At 45.9% G+C, this 22,726-nt stretch overlaps 1 protein-coding gene across 1 annotated transcript in view; it reads right to left on the bottom strand.

Annotated features, from left to right (window-relative positions):
* Window positions 1-37: 37 nt before the first annotated feature.
* kcnh3 (potassium voltage-gated channel, subfamily H (eag-related), member 3) overlaps window positions 38-22,726 on the bottom strand; it is a 198,208-nt gene continuing 175,519 nt past the window's right edge. The window contains exons 12-16 of the mRNA XM_036974624.1: window positions 10,908-11,122; window positions 4,439-4,695; window positions 2,931-3,031; window positions 2,781-2,833; window positions 38-2,612 (exon numbers count right to left, since the gene is read on the bottom strand). Coding sequence (XP_036830519.1) covers window positions 1,641-2,612; window positions 2,781-2,833; window positions 2,931-3,031; window positions 4,439-4,695; window positions 10,908-11,122 — 1,598 coding nt within the window. The 3' untranslated portion in view covers window positions 38-1,640. The remainder of the gene's footprint in view (window positions 2,613-2,780; window positions 2,834-2,930; window positions 3,032-4,438; window positions 4,696-10,907; window positions 11,123-22,726) is intronic.

Raw genomic sequence — 22,726 nt, 5'->3', positions numbered from 1 at the left:
ACAACATTAACAATGTCTACACTGTATTTCTGATCAATTTTATGTTATTTCAATGGACAAAATATGTGCTTTTCTTTCAAAAACAAGGACATTTCTAAGTGACCCCAAACTTTTGGACGGTAGTGTGTGTGAAAACAGCACATTTCTGTGGTTAAAAAGATGCTTCTCTGTGACATCACAGGGTAGGATTAAAAGTTAAAAACTGATTTTCAAAACCTGCAATGAATTTCTAGCCCAAGGGAGGGTATTTTCTTGCTCCCCATATCACCGCAAATTTCATAGTGTTTGAAAATGAAAGTTTTTAAAATGTTTTAACTTTTGACGATGTCATCGGGTTGGCTCCCCAGGCTCCTTGCTCTGACTATACTCCACGCCCACAGACGTTAGTTCCTTCTCCGCATTGAGTCTGGCTCTGAGTACCTCCCTGACCCTTCACCGATTGCGAACAAATTCAGGGCCGTCTGATTGGTCAAGACACTGATGGCTTGGGCCAGTGCCAGAACACGCTTGGGAAAAGCAGCTTTAATACTCTGATTGGTTAGAGGCGAACCAATCAGAGTATTAAAGGGACTTTGTGTTGTACAATGCCCCTCGTCACCACAGATGACTTCAATGATGGCAGTCTCAGACTTAAGTATGTAGCTAACAACACAGCAGCGGAATCATTTAGTGTGAGTCATCAATCAGGCTAGTCATTGGGTAGAACATTTTAACTAAAGATCTTTTTCTACAAAACTTTTACACATATGTTGACTGGTATTTAGCTGGAGATGATGAAAATGAGGTTGAAAAGTGGTGGAGTTGCCCTTTCACATCTACTCTACAGTAGTGTTGTCTTCATGTTTTGGTGGGATCCATGTGTCTTGTAAGCTCACTGATTCTCTTGTGGTGTTTTTATATTGTTAGAGGGAGAGAAACTAAGGTGTGTAGGCTTTACTATGAATGCTGGATCGACACTGAGGGTGTCATTATATATAAGACCACAGTGCAAGTGTGTATGTAGTTTGTGGAGATAGTCTAATGGGGTCATCCAAAACTAACAAATAACCCTCCATATAACAAGTAGCAGAGAAACAGGTCCCAATGTATCTAAAGAGAAACTCTGAAGGAATATTAAGTAGTAATATTAAGTAAATTAACTCCACATCAGCTATGGTGATATCCAAGCAATATATGTTAGTATGATACTGAATCTACATGACAGAGACTGAATATGAGTGTACATTTCCAGTCCTATGTCATGTCATGAAGGGGTGGTAGGTTGGGAAAATCTGGCAAGGGCAACATGCTCTCTATGGAGTCAGCAGAGGGGTAGGGAAAAGGATGCACATTTCACTTATGACATCATGACGTCCACAGATACCAAAGGATTTGTTGCTTTAACATGACCAGAACATGGCCAGATCGCCTGATTAGACCACCGTTAGATTAGGTGTCATGCTACTGTCCTGGTGGGATCTTTTTCAGTGATGTCATTGGTTTCCACCTGACCACTGTTTGTCTATTCATTTGTCTATATGTCTGTCTGTGTGCATATCACAGGTTCAACGTTGCTCTCTGGACCAGCTGGCTACATTTTCTCCTCTCTTCTTGTCATTCTCTCTTCTACTGTTTCTTCTTGCATGTAATCTGCCTCTCTGTCACAGAGCTGGCCCTTCCTCGTCGATGTAGCTGATGTGTTCCATCATTTGGGAGCATCCCTCCCCCCTCTCCCCTCCCCACTCCTGCATCTCAAGCTCCAGGTGTCCTGCCTCCAGCCTGGGGCCCCCCTGTGTCTCCCCCCTCAGAGAGTCCAGGGAGAACGGCCCCGGGAAGAAGGGCGAGGGGTTAAGACAGGACGTGGGAGGGATGAGGTTAGTGGAGGAGGAAAAGGTGGGGCTGACCACCCTCAGCCTATGGTCTCCAGGCGAGGAGATGAGTGACGGGGGAGCAGAGCAATGGGAGGAAGGTGGGGGTGGGGTCTCCTGGGAGGGAGGCGGGGGGAACAGGCCCCTGCTGTGGCTACTGTGACTGCCTGGTCGAGAATGGTGGGGTTCCTGGCAGGGAGAGCAGGAGGGCGAGGAGGAGAGAGACAGTGAGAAGGAAAGGGAGGGGGACGGGGTGCGGGAGGCAAGGGGAGGACGGTCCTGGACAGGGAAGAACCCGTTGCTAGAGACCGGGAGGTTGGAGTGGTTAGAACCGTTGGAGAGGTGGGTGGACCCCTCTGTGTCTCCTGTCCCAGGGGAAGGGGGGTTGGAGCGGAGTAAGTCCTTGGAGCATCTCCCTGGGGAGATTGGAGAATGGGCCTGGGCTGGAGGCCTCTGTGGAGGGGGGGTGGGGAGGAGGCAACCTGGCAGGTCCACCCTCCCTGTGTCAGCACTGTCCACGTCCAATAGTGAGCAGGACTGCGTTCGCCGGGGGTGGGGTTGTGGGGAGCAGGGCGGGGCTGGAGGTGGGACCACCAGAGGTGTCCTGGAGGACGGTTGGCTGGCACTGCTGAGCGGTGGAGTCAGGATGGGCGTCATGGCTGTCAGGATTGGCTGAGGCGCCACGAGGAGGAGGGGCCGGAGCAGGCGGGTCATTTCCTGCAGTTCCTGGCTGAGCTGAGAGACTTGCTGGGAGAGACTGCTCATCTGTGGACACAGACGAGAGATGCGTGAGTGTGACTGAAACCGGAATATTAGTGTTTTTACATGTTATGTTACTATATATTATGTTTTAGATTCATGACCAGTAATTGATATGTTTTTATGGATCACCCTGAAAACAGTGATGATTGTTGACCAGCTAGAACCACTCACCTCGTCACTCAGCTTAGAGACACTCTGTTTGATTTCTGACTGCTCCTGGATCCCTACACGAGCACACACACACACACGCACACAGACGGAGAGGTAAGTACATGTTGGAGAGAGAGCAGCAACAGACTGATGGAGAGGAGATTGTATTACCTAGTCCTGGGGATGGTGGACCACTGTGTAGAAGACTGGAGCTAAACTCAAACTTTTGGGTTGAGTTCACATTTCTCTCTGTCTCAATACCATCCACAAACCTAGAGTGAGAGAAAGCGAGAGGGGGAGAGACAGAGCAAGAGAGAGTGAGGATCGAGATAATGAAAGAGGGGGAAAACAGTTGTCAGAGAGGAGTGGAGGATTTAAGCCTATGTTCAGCCCTGCCTTCCTCATTCCTTCTCCCCCTCTACTCTACTGTAGGTCTCTTCTCTCTCCCCCTCTACTCTACTGTAGGTCTCTTCTCTCTCCCTCTGGCTCTCCCCCTTTACTCTACTGTAGGTCTCTTCTCTCTCCCTCTGTCTCTCCCCCTCTACTCTACTGTACGTCTCTTCTCTCTCCCTCTGTCTCTCCCCCTCTACTCTACTGTAGGTCTCTTCTCTCTCCCTCTGTCTCTCCCCCTCTACTCTACTGTAGGTCTCTTTTCTTTCCCTCTGTCTCTCCCCCTCTACTCTACTGTAGGTCTCTTCTCTTTCCCTCTGTCTCTCCCCCTCTACTCTACTGTAGGTATCTTCTCTCTCCCTCTGTCTCTCCCCCTCTACTCTACTGTAGGTCTCTTCTCTCTCCCTCTGTCTCTCCCCCTCTACTCTACTGTAGGTCTCTTCTCTCTCCCTCTGTCTCTCCCCCTCTACTCTACTGTAGGTCTCTTCTCTCTCCCTCTGTCTCCAGATGTTATGTTCAAACAGCAACACAGCTGCCACCCCACTGAGTACATGTCAGGTGTGGGCTTCTCAAGCAGGGCTGGCAGGCGGGCTATGCAGTGTGCTGAACACACACACACACACACACACACACTCACACACACACACTCACTCACTCACTCACTCACTCACTCACTCACTCACTCACTCACTCACTCACTCACTCACTCACTCACTCTCTCACTCTCTCACTCTCACTCTCTCTCTGCAGCCAGGTCACTCAAGATCCAAAGTAATATTCGATGTCCGTCGGGGTCGGGAATCGCCTTCAATACCGGTCACTAGGGGCAACGGTGAGCGCTATTCCCATCAAGTAGGCTCTGGTTAAGGTAAGGGTTAAGATTTGGGATAAGCTTAAACCAAAAAACGCTTGCGTAGCACTGGGATTGAACCCGCTAGTCTCATGGACAAACATTGGATTCTGAAGTCAATTTCAACATTTTCTGAGATCTTGTTGCATACTGAGCCTGCTGCCTGGTGTGGAGGGAAATCCACACTCCCTCCGCTGGGACCCAATAGCACCGTCAGTTAGTTGCCATGGCAGCCAGACAGGCACTGGAGGATCAACGCTCAAGTGTTAATTGTGTTCAGTTCCAGTTCCTCTACCAGCCACCATGAAATAGACAAGTCTACTGTATTACAGCAATTCAAACCTCTGCCTGAGTTTAAACCAGCTTGTTAAAACTATATACAAACTGTGGTGTATGATTTGTGTGTGTATGGGAGTGAGTCTGTGTGTGTTTCTCCTACCTGGGACTAAGCTCCGGCGGTGCGCTGCTGAAGCTGACCACAGGTATCTGCAGGGTGGCGGGGCGGGTGTGTTCTGAGGGGGGGCGGAAGGGCCGAGGGGGCAGCAGGGGGGAGCGCAGGGGCGAGTTAAGAACCCTGGTGAGACGTAAAGGGGAACGGGGGGCACACGATACAGAGCTCTGTTCTTCATCACCCTCCTCATCCTCCTTAATGGAAGAAAGCTTCTTCACCAGGCCTCCGTTACTCTCCCAGTCAACCTAGAGAGAGAGAGAGAGATAGAGAGAGAGATGAGAATGGCAATCTGATAATAGGGAATTTTATACAGATGGGTACAGGTAACTTAACATCCCATCATGCTTAGGGTCATGTATAAAAATGCTGGGCAGGCCATTATTTTGCCCCCAGAGAATGACAATGCCTCCATCCACAGGGCACGAGTGGTGACTGAATGGTTTGATGAGAAAATTATGTAAACCATATGCCATGACCTTCTCAGTAACCAGGTCTCAACCCTATTGAGATTCTGAAGCAGCTCCTGAGACAGCGTTTTCCACCACCATCAAGAAAACTTCAAATGATGGAATTTCTCGTGGAAGAATGGTGTCACATCCCTCCATTAGAGTTCCAGACATATAGAATCTATGTCAAGGTGCATTGAAGCTGTTCTGGCTCGTGGTGGCCCAACACCCTATTAATTAAGACACTTTATGTTGGTGTTTCCTTTATTTTGGCAGTTACCTGTATTACATCCACTTCCTTCAAATCTGCAAAATATGAAATGGTATTATTGTTACTGTTTTCTGACCAGGCTAGTGGAAGGAGAGGAGAGTGATCCATTCCACAAGAAGACCAGCCAGTACAGTGGGTGCAGTAGCAACAGAGTACCAATGGGGGGCAGACTTGTACAACTCTACTCCCAGCTTCTCTCTTTCTCTCTCTCTCTCTCTGAGTTTGTGTATGATAGATCCATTCCTCAAACACCTTTGTCCCTCCATGCCCCCTCTCACCCAGCCCACCCCTCGCCAACCCCAAATTAATAATTCAACAATGTCCTCAGAGGCACACTAATGACTTGCATAACCCGTGCAGCCAAACAAAGCAGCAATTAGCGGGCTGTGAGATTACACGAGAAGGCGTAATGTTGTAAGGACAGGCTAAATCCACTAGTCTTAGACAACAAACACCACCTGCTACAGCACATTACTAATGGATTGGAAAGGTGGCATGTTGGTGTACATGGCTGAGACAGAGAGAGAGAGAGATGGATGGAGATGAAGGAGGAGGTGTGTTCTATTTGTTCTGCCCTTACAGATGCCAGGTGATGCCAGGTGTTGCCAGGTGGGGTGGTGGGTGTGTGTGTATGCAGATCTCATCCACTATCTAAACAGAGAGCTTGTACCTGAATCCAGGCCTAGTCAGTAAATGAGCTAATGAATGGGTGCGATATTCCACCATACTCCGCCAACGCCCCACTCTTTCTCTTTTCTTCCCTTCTTTCACCTTGATCAAAGACATTCGTTCCTTCCTCCCCCTCTCTCTGTCCTGTCTTCTACTGTCATCCCCCACTCCCCTCATATCAGTTTGCCCTTCACAGTAGAGAGTCTATTTTTAACTCCCACTTTCTAATCTTAGCTCACAGCCCCAAAGGCAAGAAGGGGCTGCTTTACTGTGCGGGGGTGGGTGTGTTCACGTGCCTGTGTTCCTTCACATTCACATGATGTGTTTAATGTATGCATGGTGTGTGCAGACTTCCATGGCCACAAGCATGCTGGAATGCAAGCAAGCGTGTAAGTGTGTGTTTAGTCAGAATGTTTAAGAATGAGTATTTATCTGCAGCCTATCTAGACTGTGAGCATGTGTGCACGTTTGTTAAACGTTTGTGTGTGTGTGTGTGTGTGTGTGTGTGTGTGTGTGTGTGTGTGTGTGTGTGTGTGTGTGTGTGTGTGTGTGTGTGTGTGTGTGTGTGTGTGTGTGTGTGTGTGTGTGTGTGTGCACATGAAAGCAAGAGCATGCTCGTGTGTGTGAACCCCAGTAGGTTGTATGTAAGTAGCGGAAGCGAGCCTGTTTCTGTAGCATGAGGCAGCTTGATGTACCAGTACACCCCCTGGACAGGACACTAGTCTGTCTCCTGTTTCTGTAGCATGAGGCAGCTTGATGTACCAGTACACCCCCTGGACAGGACACTAGTCTGTCTCCTGTTTCTGTAGCATGAGGCAGCTTGATGTACCAGTACACACCCTGGACAGGACACTAGTCTATCTCCTGTTTCTGTAGCATGAGGCAGCTTGATGTACCAGTACACCCCCTGGACAGGACACTAGTCTGTCTCCTGTTTCGGTAGGGTGAGGCAGCTTGATGTACCAGTACACCCCCTGGACAGGACACTAGTCTATCTCCTGTTTCTGTAGGATGAGGCAGCTTGATGTACCAGTACACCCCCTGGACAGGACACTAGTTTGTCTCCTGTTTCTGTAGTGAGACAGCTTGATGTACCAGTACACCCCCTGGACAGGACACTAGTCTGTCTCCTGTTTCTGTAGCATGAGGCAGCTTGATGTACCAGTACACCCCCTGGACAGGACACTAGTCTGTCTCCTGTTTCTGTAGCATGAGGCAGCTTGATGTACCAGTACACCCCCTGGACAGGACACTAGTCTGTCTCCTGTTTCTGTAGCATGAGGCAGCTTGATGTACCAGTACACCCCCTGGACAGGACACTAGTCTGTCTCCTGTTTCTGTAGTGAGACAGCTTGATGTACCAGTACACCCCCTGGACAGGACACTAGTCTGTCTCCTGTTTCTGTAGCATGAGGCAGCTTGATGTACCAGTACACCCCCTGGACAGGACACTAGTCTGTCTCCTGTTTCTGTAGTGAGACAGCTTGATGTACCAGTACACCCCCTGGACAGGACACTAGTCTGTCTCCTGTTTCTGTAGCATGAGGCAGCTTGACGTACCAGTACACCCCCTGGACAGGACACTAGTCTGTCTCCTGTTTCTGTAGTGAGACAGTTTGATGTACCAGTACACCCCCTGGACAGGACACTAGTCTGTCTCCTGTTTCTGTTGTGTGAAGCAGCTTAATGTACCAGTACACCCCTTGGACAGGACACTAGTCTGTCTCCTGTTTCTGTTGCGTGAGGCAGCTTGATGTACCAGTACACCTCCTGGACAGGACACTAGTCTGTCTCCTGTTTCTGTAGCATGAGGCAGCTTGATGTACCAGTACACCCCCTGGACAGGACACTAGTCTGTCTCCTGTTTCTGTAGCATGAGGCAGCTTGACGTACCAGTACACCCCCTGGACAGGACACTAGTCTGTCTCCTGTTTCTGTAGTGAGACAGCTTGATGTACCAGTACACCCCCTGGACAGGACACTAGTCTGTCTCCTGTTTCTGTAGTGAGACAGCTTGATGTACCAGTACACCCCCTGGACAGGACACTAGTCTGTCTCCTGTTTCTGTTGCGTGAGGCAGCTTGATGTACCAGTACACCCCCTGGACAGGACACTAGTCTGTCTCCTGTTTCTGTTGCGTGAGGCAGCTTGATGTACCAGTACACCCCCTGGACAGGACACTAGTCTGCCTCCTGTTTCTGTAGTGAGACTGCTTGATGTACCAGTACACCCCCTGGACAGGACTCTAGTCTGTCTCCTATTTATGTTGCGTGAGGCAGCTTGATGTACCAGTACACCCCCTGGACAGGACGCTAGTCTGTCGCAGGGACTTACCCCCAATCCCGTTCATACTGAGTGCCAAGCAGAGATGCATCAGGTCCCATTTTTACAATCTTTGGTATGACTCAGCCAGGGATTGAACTCACAACCTTCCAATCTCAGGGTGGACACTAACCACAAGGCCACGGAGTTGGTATCAAGGAGGTTGGTGGCACCTTAATTGGAGAGGATGGGTTCATGGTAACGGCTGGAGCAGAAACCTTGTGTTTGATGCCATTCCATTTGCTCCATTCCGGACATTATTATGAGCCGTCCTCCCCTCAGCAGCCTCCTGTGGTTTGAACGTGTGTGTGTGTGTGTGTTTACTGCATGTGTCTGTCAGTGTGTCTATGCGTACACTACAGTGTGCACAGAACTGACTGGTGTACCCAGTACATTGTGTTCCCTCCAGCGCCTGGCTCATGAGTCTCAGTCTTTCAGTCAGAAGTAAGTGAATCAGCAGAGACAGTGGGGACGGAATACATTCATTGCTGCTTTCACAAAGTTCCCAAACACTCCTCCCTCCAGCACACACACACACACACACACACACACTCTCTCTCTCTCTCTCTCTCTCTCTCTCTCTCTCTCTCTCAGCACACAATAACAAAATCAACATACTTAATAAAATAAATCACATTCAACTACATGGAGGTCCTCAATCAATAATTTAAACTTCCTGAGTGGCACCAGCACATGTAACTGCAGTCAACTCTGCATATTGTTTCACAAATTAGGGGCAAAACAACTAAAGACTCAAGGGATCTCTAGTGTTATCCATTCCTGAGAACTGGTTTGTTAACTTATGATTCTTAACTTAACTAATGAAGTTATATATGAAGGGAGTTTCTGTAAGATTTCTTTGAAACTAAATCAAAGAAAATGCAGCCCTCTTCTTACAGACAGAGAGGTCCATCCCACATTTTATACAGACTACAATGATGAGTCCTAAAATTGTCCCCTGTGATGAAATATTGCAGACTGGTAGACTGCGTCCATGGTTTTCAAAACAGAGGTTGTCGCATGCATGTAAACAATATCACCAAAATCCAATACAGGGAGAAGCGTTGTTTGAACAATCTTTCTCCTATTTTCAATACTGAGGCTTGATTTATTTCAATATAAAAAAAACAATTTTGGATCTTAGCTTCTTAGTCATATTTTCAATATGCATTACGAAGGACAACTTGTAATCAATCCAGACACCCAGGTACTTATATTGAGAAACAAGCTCAATTTGGGCTCCATTTGTAGCGTAAATACGCAGGTCCTCACGGTCAACATTTCGGGACATGGTTTTACTTATATTTAACACTCATTTAAGATCCGTAAGTGATTTCTGAATTGAATCAAAGTCATGCTGAAGTCCACGAATGGCCTGCTGCACCGAGGTGGCACAGGAATACAAAACTGTGCCATCTGCATAAAGAGGAATTCTACAAGTACTAACAGTGTTTCCTATGTCATTAATATACAAGGTGAACAATAATGGACCGAAAATCAAACCCTGAGGAACACCTTTTTGAATCTCAAGAAATTCAGATGTAACACCCCTCTGTCAAGATAACCTGAGTTGTTGCTAAGACAATACATTTTCCGGGCAGGAATCTGTTTCGTGATGGGCATGACTTCTGATAAATCCAATAGCTTCAGGAAAACAAAGTGTACGGGAATTTCGGACTTTCACCAATCTAACCATTGAGCTTCCCATAATAATGGTTGATGGCTGCTGTCCATTTCAAGCCGGAGCCCTCTGCCCAACCCTAGCCCCACAAGGGGCTCCTCTAAATTGCCCCCCACAAATGACAGGAATAGCAGAACCCACCTTAGACCCCGGCGATGCCATCACAATGTTGGCCGATAAGGAATAAGCTCTTTGGATGCTATATGAGACAAACAGACACAAACACGCATGCATACATGCTCATGCGCACGACAGACACACACAGACACACACACACACACAGACACACAAACGCAGCCTTTGGGGCTGTAAGCTAAGATTAGAAAGTGGGAGTTACAAATAGACATGCTATTCTGTGAAAGGTGGAGACAGACCTCTTGCGTGTGTTTGAAGGAAGTGGTTGGGAACAGGAGAAAAAAAAGAAGAAAGAGCGCTGAGCCCTCCCTCCTTATCCTCCCTCCTCCTCCCTCTCTCCTCCACTGCCTGGGCTATTTTTATCCTGCAGGATCCAATCTTAGCAGGACCTGCAGGGGACACAGCCTGTCAGCGAGAGCCACTGACATCCCCCGCGCTATTCTTAGCTCCGGCACACACTCCAAACCGCTGAACGCTGCTATTCCTGTCTCGTTGAGTTTGACTCCGCTGCACACGGCCAGCCAGATGTGTGCGTAGGGAGTGGTGTGTGTGTTTGTGTATTTTGAGGAGGGAGAGGGGAGGTGGAGTAGTGATTATGCATACAATGCATGATGTGGCCTCTGAAGGTGAATGTCCCCTCAGGCAAGTCCCTCAGAGTTTTATAATGCAGCATTAGCAGATAACACAGAGAGAAGAGAGGGACTCCATTGTGTTACTAGTCTCACCACGGTCACACAGAGAGACAGACACACACACACACATCCCTCCTCACTCAATGTTCTCTGTTGATCAAACAAACCGGGTACAGCTGCAGGCTGTACGTCTAACAATGTACTAGTGTGCGTGTGTGTGTCTGTGTGTGATATTGTGCGTGTGCATGTTTTTACTGCATGTTTAGTAGTGTATGCCTGCACGTGTTGTGGTTTTACTCACGTCAGCTCCGTGGCCCTCTCTGAGATTGTATGTGAGGTCGTGTTGTATCTCGGAGATGAACTTCTGAGCATACTCTGGGTATAGCCTCAGCACCTCCCTCAGCCCCTTCAGACTGATGTACTGCAGGTCACAGTAGGTCAGGGCCTTCACGTTGGCATTGGTCTTAATCACCTGCTCCTTGGTCAGAGAATCACTGCCGATCAAGTCCCCTTTCCCTGAGGGTATGGAGGAAAACACACACACACATAACGTCACATGCAGTCTGTGCTTTTGACCGAGCTTTTCCAATTATTCCAACATCAGAAAGACATATTTTCTATAAGGCTATTTGTGTCTCATGTCATAAAAGGCACTTGAAAGGGTCGGCAGTGGACACGGTGTGTATGAGTGTAATTTGTGTGTGTATGTGTGATGCAGTCAGTAAAAAGCCCAGTTGAATTATTACAGTATATTGAGGTCATGTATACAGTATGGATGATGACTATTAATAGGAGTAGTCATTAAGCATACCGGTATGTAATTGGGTGCTCTTTGTTTCATTGCACTAAATAAAGTATGAGAATGTACGTGTGTGTGTCCGTGTGTGTGTGTCTGTGTGTCCGTGTGTATGTGTGTGTGTGTGTGTGTCCGTGTGTGTGTGTCCGTGTGTCCGTGTGTATGTGTGTGTGTGTGTGTGTGTGTGTGTCTGTGTGTCCGTGTGTGTGTGTCTGTGTGTGTGTTCGAGGTAATGTGGTTGGGTGATGGACGAAGCAGACTGCAGCACAACAGCACAAAGGAAGCCTCTACAGCGCCTCCCTCAGATGATCTTTTAGAACTTTTGTTTATTATATACTTGCTTTGGCAATGTGAATATATGTTTCCCATGCCAATAAAACCCTTCAATTCAAATTGTATTGAGAGAGAGAAAGAGAGCAAGAGAGAGACACTTACAGCAGTGAGGAGGGGTAGGGGCTCCAGGGGGCTGGAATAGAATGAGTAATGGGGTCACCTAGCAGACTCTACCATTCTCTCTCTCTCTCTCTCTCTCTCTCTCTCTCTCTCTCACTCAATTTCAATTTAAGGGTGTTATTGGCATGGGAAACATATGTTTACATTGCAAAGCAAGTGAAATACAGAATAAACAAAAGTGAAATAAACAATAAGAAATTAACAGTAAACATTACACTCACAAAAGTTCCAAAAGAATAAACACATTTCAAATGTCATATTATGTGCAAATAGTTAAAGTACAAAAGGGAAAATAAATAAACATAAATGGGTTGTATTTACAATCCCTCTCGTGTTCTTTATTTGCACTCTCACTCTGTATGCAGCCCCTCCCTCCCCTTGGTTCTCCTTCTCCTCTACCTCCTCCTTATCTTCTACCTCCTCCTTCTCCTCTACCTCCTCCTTCTCCTTCAGCTCCTCCTCTACCTCCTCCTTCTCCTCTACCTCCTCCTTCTCCTCTACCTCCTCCTTCTCCTCTACCTCCTCCTTCTCCTCTACCTCCTCCTCTACCTCCTCCTTCTCCTCTACCTCCTCCTTCTCTACCTCCTCCTTCTCCTCTACCTCCTCCTCTACCTTCTCCTTCTCCTCTACCTCCTCCTTCTCCTCTACCTCCTCCTCTACCTTCTCCTTCTCCTCTACCTCCTCCTCCTCCTCTACCTCCTCCTCCTCCTCTACCTCCTCCTCCTCCTCTACCTCCTCCACTACCTCCTCCTTCTCCTCTACCTCCTCCTCTACCTTCTCCTTTTCCTCCTCCTTTCTTCACCATAATTCAAATCACATATGATAGACATCTACAGGACTAGAAAATCAAGGTTTCAAGGAACCACTTTATAAAAATTCTTAGTTCAACATGACATTTGAAGAAGTGAAGCATCATTTTAACCGTTTTTCATTAAGAATATTTCCCCGTCTCTCCCCTTCACTTTGTGTGTGTGTGTGTGCGCGCGCGCGCGGGTGCGTGCGTGTGTGTGTGTGTGTGTGGACGATAACATACAGCCAGCCTCCTACTTCATGCATGCCCCCGCTCACCCTCATCTTTTTCTTTTTTTGTGGGCTATACAGATTTGATATTTATGAGTATTGAGATGAAAAACTGCATGTATAGGAACACTTATAGATTGTGTACATGTATGCATCCAGTGTTGAGTGTGAATGTATGTTCAATCATGGGTGTATTCATCCGGTATGCTTAGCCTCCGTCCTTGACTCTAGTCCATGTGCATGGCCTACATCGAACCATGACTGTGTGTGTCAATATGTTCAGACTCCTTCCAAGGCAACCCCCTCCCCCCTCAGTCCCCTGTGTTAACCCTTTGTCTCCCGCTGACTCCCAGGCACCTCTGTGTTTGAAGGTAGACCTGGCTAGATGTACTCTATGGGCGTGCTCCACTGCTCCCTGCTTGGTTTTTACAGCTCTGGATTAATAATCCAAGTGTTTCAATCCTTTCATATCCATCCATTAATAATCTGAGCTGTGATGTGGCTCACCTGCCTGCCTTCTCATTGATGTGTGTGCCATGATTAGAGATATAGGCTGGGAGCTTGGCAGATTAATACCCTCACACACACACAGAGTATACCAAACATTAAGAACACCATAACTCTAACCAGTCATCAATCCAGTATTATCTGACCTTTTGAGACCCTGACATGTGGATCTATGACACACGTGACCAATAGATCAGGGTCTCAAAAGGTCAGATGATACATAGTCACTCATAACACACTGACCTAATAAACAGGAACAGGGAGCACTACATAAATTATGAACTTGTCTTTGAAGTTTGAATGATTTGTCACATAAATCAGTATTTCATAGAATAAGAACACATTTTCACTTTATTGACTGTACTAAAGTATATGTAACAAGAATGAATCAGAAATGCAGCTATTTGCTTCAATAGCATTTTTTCTATATCTTTGCATGTAGAAATGTACTTGTGAAAAATAAAAAGTTGAAACAAAAAACAAATTCCTGAAATTTCAGGGCTGCAAATATAATTACAAAAAAGACTACATTATAGTATAATCACTCATACTGTACAGTACTGTGAGGGTTCTAGTTCTCATCAACATGTATAGTATAATCACTCATACTGTACAGTACTGTGAGGGTTCTAGTTCTCATCAACATGTATAGTATAATCACTCATACTGTACAGTACTGTGAGGGTTCTAGTTCTCATCAACATGTATAGTATAATCACTCATACTGTACAGTACTGTGAGGGTTCTAGTTCTCATCAACATGTATAGTATAATCACTCATACTGTACAGTACTGTGAGGGTTCTAGTTCTCATCAACATGTATAATATAATCACTCATACTGTACAGTACTGTGAGGGTTCTAGTTCTCATCAACATGTATAGTATAATCACTCATACTGTACAGTACTGTGAGGGTTCTAGTTCTCATCAACATGTATAATATAATCACTCATACTGTACAGTACTGTGAGGGTTCTAGTTCTCATCAACATGTATAATATAATCACTCATACTGTACAGTACTGTGAGGGTTCTAGTTCTCATCAACATGTATAATATAATCACTCATACTGTACAGTACTGTGAGGGTTCTAGTTCTCATCAACATGTATAGTATAATCACTCATACTGTACAGTACTGTGAGGGTTCTAGTTCTCATCAACATGTATAGTATAATCACTCATACTGTACAGTACTGTGAGGGTTCTAGTTCTCATCAACATGTATAGTATAATCACTCATACTGTACAGTACTGTGAGGGTTCTAGTTCTCATCAACATGTATAGTATAATCACTCATACTGTACAGTACTGTGAGGGTTCTAGTTCTCATCAACATGTATAGTATAATCACTCATACTGTACAGTACTGTGAGGGTTCTAGTTCTCATCAACATGTATAATATAACACTCATACTGTACAGTACTGTGAGGGTTCTAGTTCTCATCAACATGTATAGTATAATCACTCATACTGTACAGTACTGTGAGGGTTCTAGTTCTCATCAACATGTATAGTATAATCACTCATACTGTACAGTACTGTGAGGGTTCTAGTTCTCATCAACATGTATAATATAATCACTCATACTGTACAGTACTGTGAGGGTTCTAGTTCTCATCAACATGTATAATATAATCACTCATACTGTACAGTACTGTGAGGGTTCTAGTTCTGGCAGTCTGGCACACCCTGGCAGTCTTCAGGAGCAGTGTCTCCACACCCTAGCAGTCTTCAGGAGAAGTGTCTCCACACCCTGCCAGTCTTCAGGAGAAGTGTCTCCACACCCTGCCAGTCTTCAGGAGAAGTGTCTCCACACCCTGGCAGTCTTCAGGAGCAGTGTCTCCACACCCTAGCAGTCTTCAGGAGAAGTGTCTCCACACCCTGCCAGTCTTCAGGAGAAGTGTCTCCACACCCTGCCAGTCTTCAGGAGAAGTGTCTCCACACCCTGGCAGTCTTCAGGAGCAGTGTCTCCACACCCTGGCAGTCTTCAGGAGAAGTGTCTCCACACCCTGGCAGTCTTCAGGAGAAGTGTCTCCACACTTGGCAGTCTTCAGGAGAAGTGTCTCCACACCCCGCATTCACGGCATCCATTAAGGACATGTGGTCATGTGGATGGTGGTCATAAACCTTCCACCTCCATGCAGAGAAAAACTCCTCTATGGGGTTTAGGAAGCGGGAGTATGGAGGCAGGAATAGTACTGACATCCTGGGATGTTCAGCAAACCAGTCTATAATCAGTCAATAAATGAGCCTCTGTATTGTAGGGGCCAATGAGTGGTTTGTGTAACAGCACACCATCATTGGACAGTGCTGCACACATTATGATGTCAGCTCCTCAGGACTGGGACATCCAGGTCGAATCCAGCTTCATCCATATAGATGAATGTATGTGCAGTTTGCCTGGCTTCCATCTCCATTACTCTATAGAATACAGTAAATCCACAGTTTTACAGTACTTTACATTATGCATAGCTGTGTATGTACCCTGTTGGGTTATTGAACAGACATCTTACCTGGACATATTGATACCAGAGTTCTCTCACACGTTTACCGTTTCTCTTGAAGGGTACAGTGTGCAGCTGCTTCCTCCTAATTTAATGTTTCTCTAGGACTCTGGACATTGTCGTTGTGCTGACCGTTTTCACATTCCCAAAAGTAATATTGTCTGCCAGCACTCTGTCCCAAATTGCCCGCAGTTTTATTACATTGTTGCCAATTACCATGTCAACAATGGCAATTTCCTGCGCATCTGATAATATTCTGCCTCTCCGTCCTGTGGGAGGCAACCTTTGGATCCTACTGAAAAACACAAAACAGTCAATATATTTCAAAATGTCAGTACATGTAAAAATGTGAACATACTGTATTGTACTGTAATATGTAGTTCAATTATCATTGAAGGACACACATCTCACCTGTTGTTTTTCCAGAAAATTCGTACTGTTAATGCAACTGTTGAAAGCTGCAGATTTGGTTGCACCCTTAAACCGGCCACTCTCAGAGAGCGACCATTGTTTACAAAATGGTCAATAATTGTGGCCCTTATCTCGTCAGAGACCACCACTCTTGGTCTTCCTCTCCTTTGTCCTCCACGCAGTCTCCCTCTCCCTGGCTCTCGTCTTTCCCCACCAACCTGTCTCCCTCTCCCTGGCTCTCATCTTTCTCCACCAACCTGTCTCCCTCTCCCTGCCACTCTTCTTTCCCCACCAACCTGTCTCCCTCTCCCTGCCACTCCTCTTTCCCCACCAACCTGTCTCCCTCTCCCTGGCTCTCGTCTTTCCCCACCAACCTGTCTCCCTGCCACTCTTCTTTCCCCACCAACCTGTCTCCCTCTCCCTGCCACTCTTCTTTCCCCACCAACCTGTCTCCCTCTCCCTGCCACTCTTCTTTCCCCACCAACCTGTCTCCCTCTCCCTGCCACTCTTCTTTCCCCACCAACCTGTCTCCCTCTCCCTGCCACTCCTCTTTCCCCACCAACCTGTCTCCCTCCCCCTGCCACTCTTCTATCCCCACCAACCTGTCTCCCTCTCCCTGCCACTCCTCTTTCCCCACCAACCTGTCTCCCTCCCCCTGCCACTCTTCTATCCCCACCAACCTGTCTCCCTCTCCCTGCCACTCTTCTTTCCCCACCAACCTGTCTCCCTCTCCCTGCCACTCTTCTTTCCCCACCAACCTGTCTCCCTCTCCCTGCCACTCTTCTTTCCCCACCAACCTGTCTCCCTCTCCCTGCCACTCTCCTTTCCCCACCAACCTGTCTCCCTCTCCCTGCCACTCTTCTTTCCCCACCAACCTGTCTCCCTCTCCCTGCCACTCTTCTTTCCCCACCAACCTGTCTCCTTCTCCCTGCCGCTCTTCTTTCCCCACCAACCTGTCTCCCTCTCCCTGCCACTCTTCTTTCCCCACCAACCTGTCTCCCTCCTCCTGCCACTCTTCTTTCCCCACCAACCTGTCTCCCTCTCCCTGCCACTCTTCTTTCCCCACCAACCTGTCTCCCTCCACCTGCCACTCTTCTATCCCCACCAACCTGTCTCCCTCTCCCTGCCACTCCTCTTTCCCCACCAACCTGTCTCCCTCTCCCTGCCACTCTTCTTTCCCCACCAACCTGTCTTCCTTGATTCATGTTTCCAAACTAAATCATTCCGAAGCCGTCCTCTTTTGTGTATTTGGTAATAAGACTAAGAACAGGACACTTGGGTAGGCTTTCAGCTGAAATTACAATCAGCTGTGTTTGGAATGATGAAATATTCTGCTGAGATTTTCTATGTTTCAATCTGGTTACTGCAGAAATGCACAACATTTGCCATCACTCTGTTTTGAATGTGTTTTTAACAGTTTTGGAAACAGTGTGTTAGCATTTGAAAACATATGCTGCAAATATATAGTTTTGCAGGTGGTGGAGTATGAATGAGAAAATAGATCATGGATTTCGGAGAATGTGGTCATTGAATGCATTTTGTGTGAAAGCAATGACAAATTATTCACAGTTTGGTCCACATAGACTTCTATTTCGCTGACTGTGTGAAGAGTTTTGACAATGTGACTTCAGTTTTGACCAATGCACTTTAACAATTGAAAAAAACTGTAATGTGCACACACACACACACACACACACACACACACACACACACACACACACACACACTGAGTATACCAAACATTACAAACACCTTCCTAATATTGAGTTGCCCCCCCCCCCCCCCTTTTGCCCTCAGAACAGCCTAAATTTGGATTACAAGGTGTCAAAAGCGTTCCACAGGGATGCTGGCCCATGTTGATTCCAATGCTTCCCATACTTGTGTCAAGTTGGTTGGATGTCCTTTGGGTGGTGGACCATTCTTGATAGACACAGGAAACTGTTGTCTCAGGGCTTAAAAGGCTTACAAATCCTTATTTAACCTGCCTCCTTCCCTTCATCTACACTGATTGAAGTGGATATAACAAGTGGCATCACTAAGGGATCATAGCTATCACCTGGATATTCTCTTTCTCGTCTGGCCAAACCGACACGACAGCCTTCTCAAAAAGCCATTGAGTCATACAGAGGGATTTGACAGTCACAGGATGGTGGTGACTGGGCTAAGGCAGTATATTTGAAAAAGTATTGATACATTTGATATCCATGCAATATCCATCCCTCCATCTGTTTATCTGATGGCACCTTTCTATTCTGCCTTAGTGACGTTAGAAAGAACTCAGTCAACCTCCAGCTACAAATCCCCCAGGAGGACCCAGTCAGTCGGTGGCTGCTCAGCGCTAACACCTATCTGTCCCCTTCCATAGTCCCCGGGGGCAGACAGACAGGACTAGACCCACTGGAGCATGATCTCTCTCTCTCTCTCTCACTCTCTCTCCTCTCTCTCTCTCTCTATGCGTGTGAGAGGAGACAGAAATAATGAATACTTTATAAGACACCAACACACAGAGATAGAAGGAGAGCAAGACTAAGGAAGAGAGTGATGCTTGAAACAGGAGCGAGGAGGAGGATGGAGAAAGAAGTCACAAAGAAAATCTACAGAGGAAGTACAGCGAATTTCCAAAGTACTATTCTTCACTATATTATTCTCAGTGTAATCCCATTGAAAACAAATAGAGATCAAATGTTGGAAGAGGGTTTTGTTGTTGTTGATTTTCCAGTAGCAGTAGGACAAAGGTGCATAATTAGACTATCTGAAGCATTTCCACCCATGCCTTCTCACCGTGTCTAAGAGGGACACTGCTCCTACATAATTCTAGGGTCTATTGAACCATGTCCCCTCCCTCACAACCCTCGTTCCATGGACACACATGAATCCAAATAGCCCTAATGCTGAAATGCTATGACAACTCCAGTGCCACTTCCTCTCTCCTCTCGCCCTCTCTCTCTCTCTCTCTCTGTCTCCCTTTCTTTCTCTCTATGTCTATCTCCCTCTCCCCATACCTGATTAAAGTTATATTCAACGCGCTTCAACTAAATATACAGTAGTAACCATAAAGCGCATCACTATAGCCCCTGTGCTACAGGACTAACCATTCCAGGCACGAAGACTCACACGTCAGTAGACACAGGAGCTGCTTGCTTATCCCCCCCCCACGAGGGAAGGAGAGAAACAAAGGCTAGAGATGTGCTGTTAGAATCAAGAAAGACACAGACACCAGAGAATATACTGAACAAGAAAAAGGGAATGAATGAAAGAACACATCCTATAGACAGTCACAAAGTATTGACTTGACCTTCCACATGAATAGAGATCATTTGATATGTTGCTTTGGGGACATATTTAAGGAGATGATACTGTGCGTAAATCCCTCTCTCTCTCTGCTCCAGCGACAGACAGATAGACGAAGGACTGACACACTATGTTGATAGACAGCTCGATGTACTGCTGACTACTCTGCACTATTTACACATTACAATAACATACACATGCACGCGAACACACGCACCCCTTAGAGAAGTGCGTCCTATCCCTCCTATTCCTACAGACACACCTATCGAACCACACACATGATGTGACCCACTGCTTATACAACCACATAACATCTCTATTAAGGCAGCAATACGCTGTACAATCACACGCAGTCTGCAGTAGGCTGAACACATGTCCCTGGCACACTCGGGTCTGTAAAGGACGGCAGCAGAGTGAAAAGTGAAGGGGGATCATGCATCAAGGTGAAACCCTACACCAGCGATACTCAAACCAGGGCCTCAAGGTTAGCAACGCTGCTGCTTTTCTTCTTTCCCTGGAAGTAAAGACTCAATCAGTCCCTCATTAGAGGGTAAGGCTTGAAAACCAGCAATGCTACCGACCTTGAGGCCATAGAACGCCCTCTTTACATATCATCTTTGAATGATAGTCAAGTGCTGCATGTGGGACATCATCCCCTTTAAATGAGGAAACTAAGCAGCCATTTTGATGCTAACCGCTAGAGGCTTGACCTTCATCATTACACATGACTATGGGGTCTGTTATCACACAATACACTTGGAAGACACAGCTCCCCCTCCATTTATATGTAAATAGATGTGCTTGCTGTGTGTGTTGTTTCATGTTTTTATGTATCACTGGTTTAAAACACTGTATGTTCGTAATGATGATAGGCATGTGTGTGTGAGCCAATACATTAGTCCACGGGAGGGAGCAGAAGTGTGTGTGTTTGTGGGTGATGACGTGAGCTAGAAAAGTGTGTGTGTCTACTGACGTGTGAGTCTTCGTGCCTGGAATGGTTAGTCCTTTAACGCAGGGCCTATTGTGATACGCTGAAGAAGAATATTTATGTTGACAAGGGTTTCATGATTACTACTGTATATTTAGTTGAGGCACGTCAAATATAACTTTAAACAGGTATGTGGATCCAGAGGAAAGAAGAGAGGACTTAGAGAGAAAGAGAAGGAGAGAAAGGGAAAGCAAGACAGAGTAGGAGAGAGAGAAAAAGAAAACAGAGACAGAGCGAGAGACAGAGGAAGTGGCACTGGAGTTGTCATAGCATTTCAGCATTAGGGCTATTTGAATTAATGTGTGTGGCCATGGAACGAGGGCTGTGAGGGAGGGGACATGGTTCAATAGACCCTAGAATTATGTAGGAGCAGTATCCCTCTAAGACGGGGTGTCATGACGTTAGCCTGGGGGTAGGTTTATGACAGTCATAAATACCTCTTCCCCTCCCTTTTTTCCTCTCTCTACCCTACTGATGTTACATTTGCAAAACCCTTGGTTAACATAGAGATTCTGGGAACATCAGAAGGTGGGGGGGAATTAACTATATTCTGGTAATCCGACCAATTGAACATATGCGGTGGTACTTAATGAATATGATGTCAGTTCGGTTGTCATCTGAGACATTCTCATCAATGATAAGATGAGATAAACTCTACAGTGGAAATTCTACACATCAGAGTTATCAGATTCACATGGAATTGTTGTTCAATTTAAAATGTGAGATTTGGATTTTCATAAGGGCTCTGCTCAATCAGTGGCCCGCCCCTGTGAAGGGACATGGGCTATAAAACTTTTCAAACACGCCCTCCTCTCCCTTCCTATATAAAGCCTTGACGACAATATAACCTCCTGTTCCGAGGATGTGAGGACGATGGTCCGATGTCAGAATGGTTCAGATAATAACTACAGAACGAAGCCAACATCAGCGTGAGCTTTGGTTGCGAATAGTATGAACTTTGAACTCTTATTCATTACAGAAGTGATACCTCCTAGCCGTTGAGTTAGCAACAGCAGCTGCAAACTCAGGTTAGGAAGGAACAGACAGAGTAATCCGTCTACCACACAACAACATTACTACAACGTATCCAATTTACCAGCAGAGACATTCTTCAAAGGACTCGGTTGGGCAACACGGCCTTCCATCTACCACCAACCTACCGAAGCGCAGCTCAGAGTAAATATTTATTGCATTTTCCTTTTCCAAATGGGTGGTAATTTAGAATGCATAAGATACTGTATTTACGATAGCACAGCTTCTCCCTGTGTCCCTCAGTCTTCCCGCTCTTTCACTCAAACCCAGCCCCTTTTCTTGTGTGTAACCAGCTGTCATCTGTTCCGCCCGCTAGGGACGTTTTCCTTTATGACGTAATTGGTAATCAAGTTATGATTAATTATGTATATGTGTAATTCTGTGTGATTAGTTAGGTATTTAGTAAATACCCTTAATCAAGGGTTTGTGAAGATAATCAAGAATTTACAACTTTCAGATGAGACTGAATTAAAGTGACGATTAATATTGACTGCTATTGATGTAAAATATTACTAGATCTTTAAGAGTTTATTCGGAAGATAATAGCTCTATAAATATTATTTTGTGGTGCCCTGACTCTCTAGTTAATTACATTTACATGATTAGCTCAATCAGGTAATATTAATTACGGATAAATTATTTTATAGAATAGCATGTCATACCACTTAATCCGGCATAGCCAAAGACATGGCAGGGGTGAGAAGGAATGGGTGGGAAGGGTTAAGGGTTAAGGGTTAAGGGTTAAGGGTTAGGGTTAGGATTAAGGGTTAATGATAATAGGATTTAGAATTTCGGTCCCCACAAGGATAGTACAACAATGAGCTAGGTCTCCTCTCAGTCTACAGGTCTGTCTGATTGAACGTCAGCTCTCTGTGAAATTTATTGACTGTGGCCAGTCTACACTACTGGTCAAAAGTTTTAGAACACCTACTCATTCAAGAGTTTTTTTAAATTTGTATTATTTTGTACATTGTTCAATAATAGTGAAGACATCAAAACAATGAAATAAACACATTTCGAGATATGTAGTAACCAATAAAAGAATGAAACAATTCAAAACATATTTTATATTTGAATTTCTTCAAATAGCCACTCTTTGCCTTGATGACAG

The sequence above is a fragment of the Oncorhynchus mykiss genome, chromosome 3 (genome assembly GCF_013265735.2).
Source record: "Oncorhynchus mykiss isolate Arlee chromosome 3, USDA_OmykA_1.1, whole genome shotgun sequence".
NCBI classification, from domain to species: Eukaryota; Metazoa; Chordata; class Actinopteri; order Salmoniformes; family Salmonidae; genus Oncorhynchus; species Oncorhynchus mykiss.
This window is presented reverse-complemented; position numbering and strand designations above follow the sequence as displayed.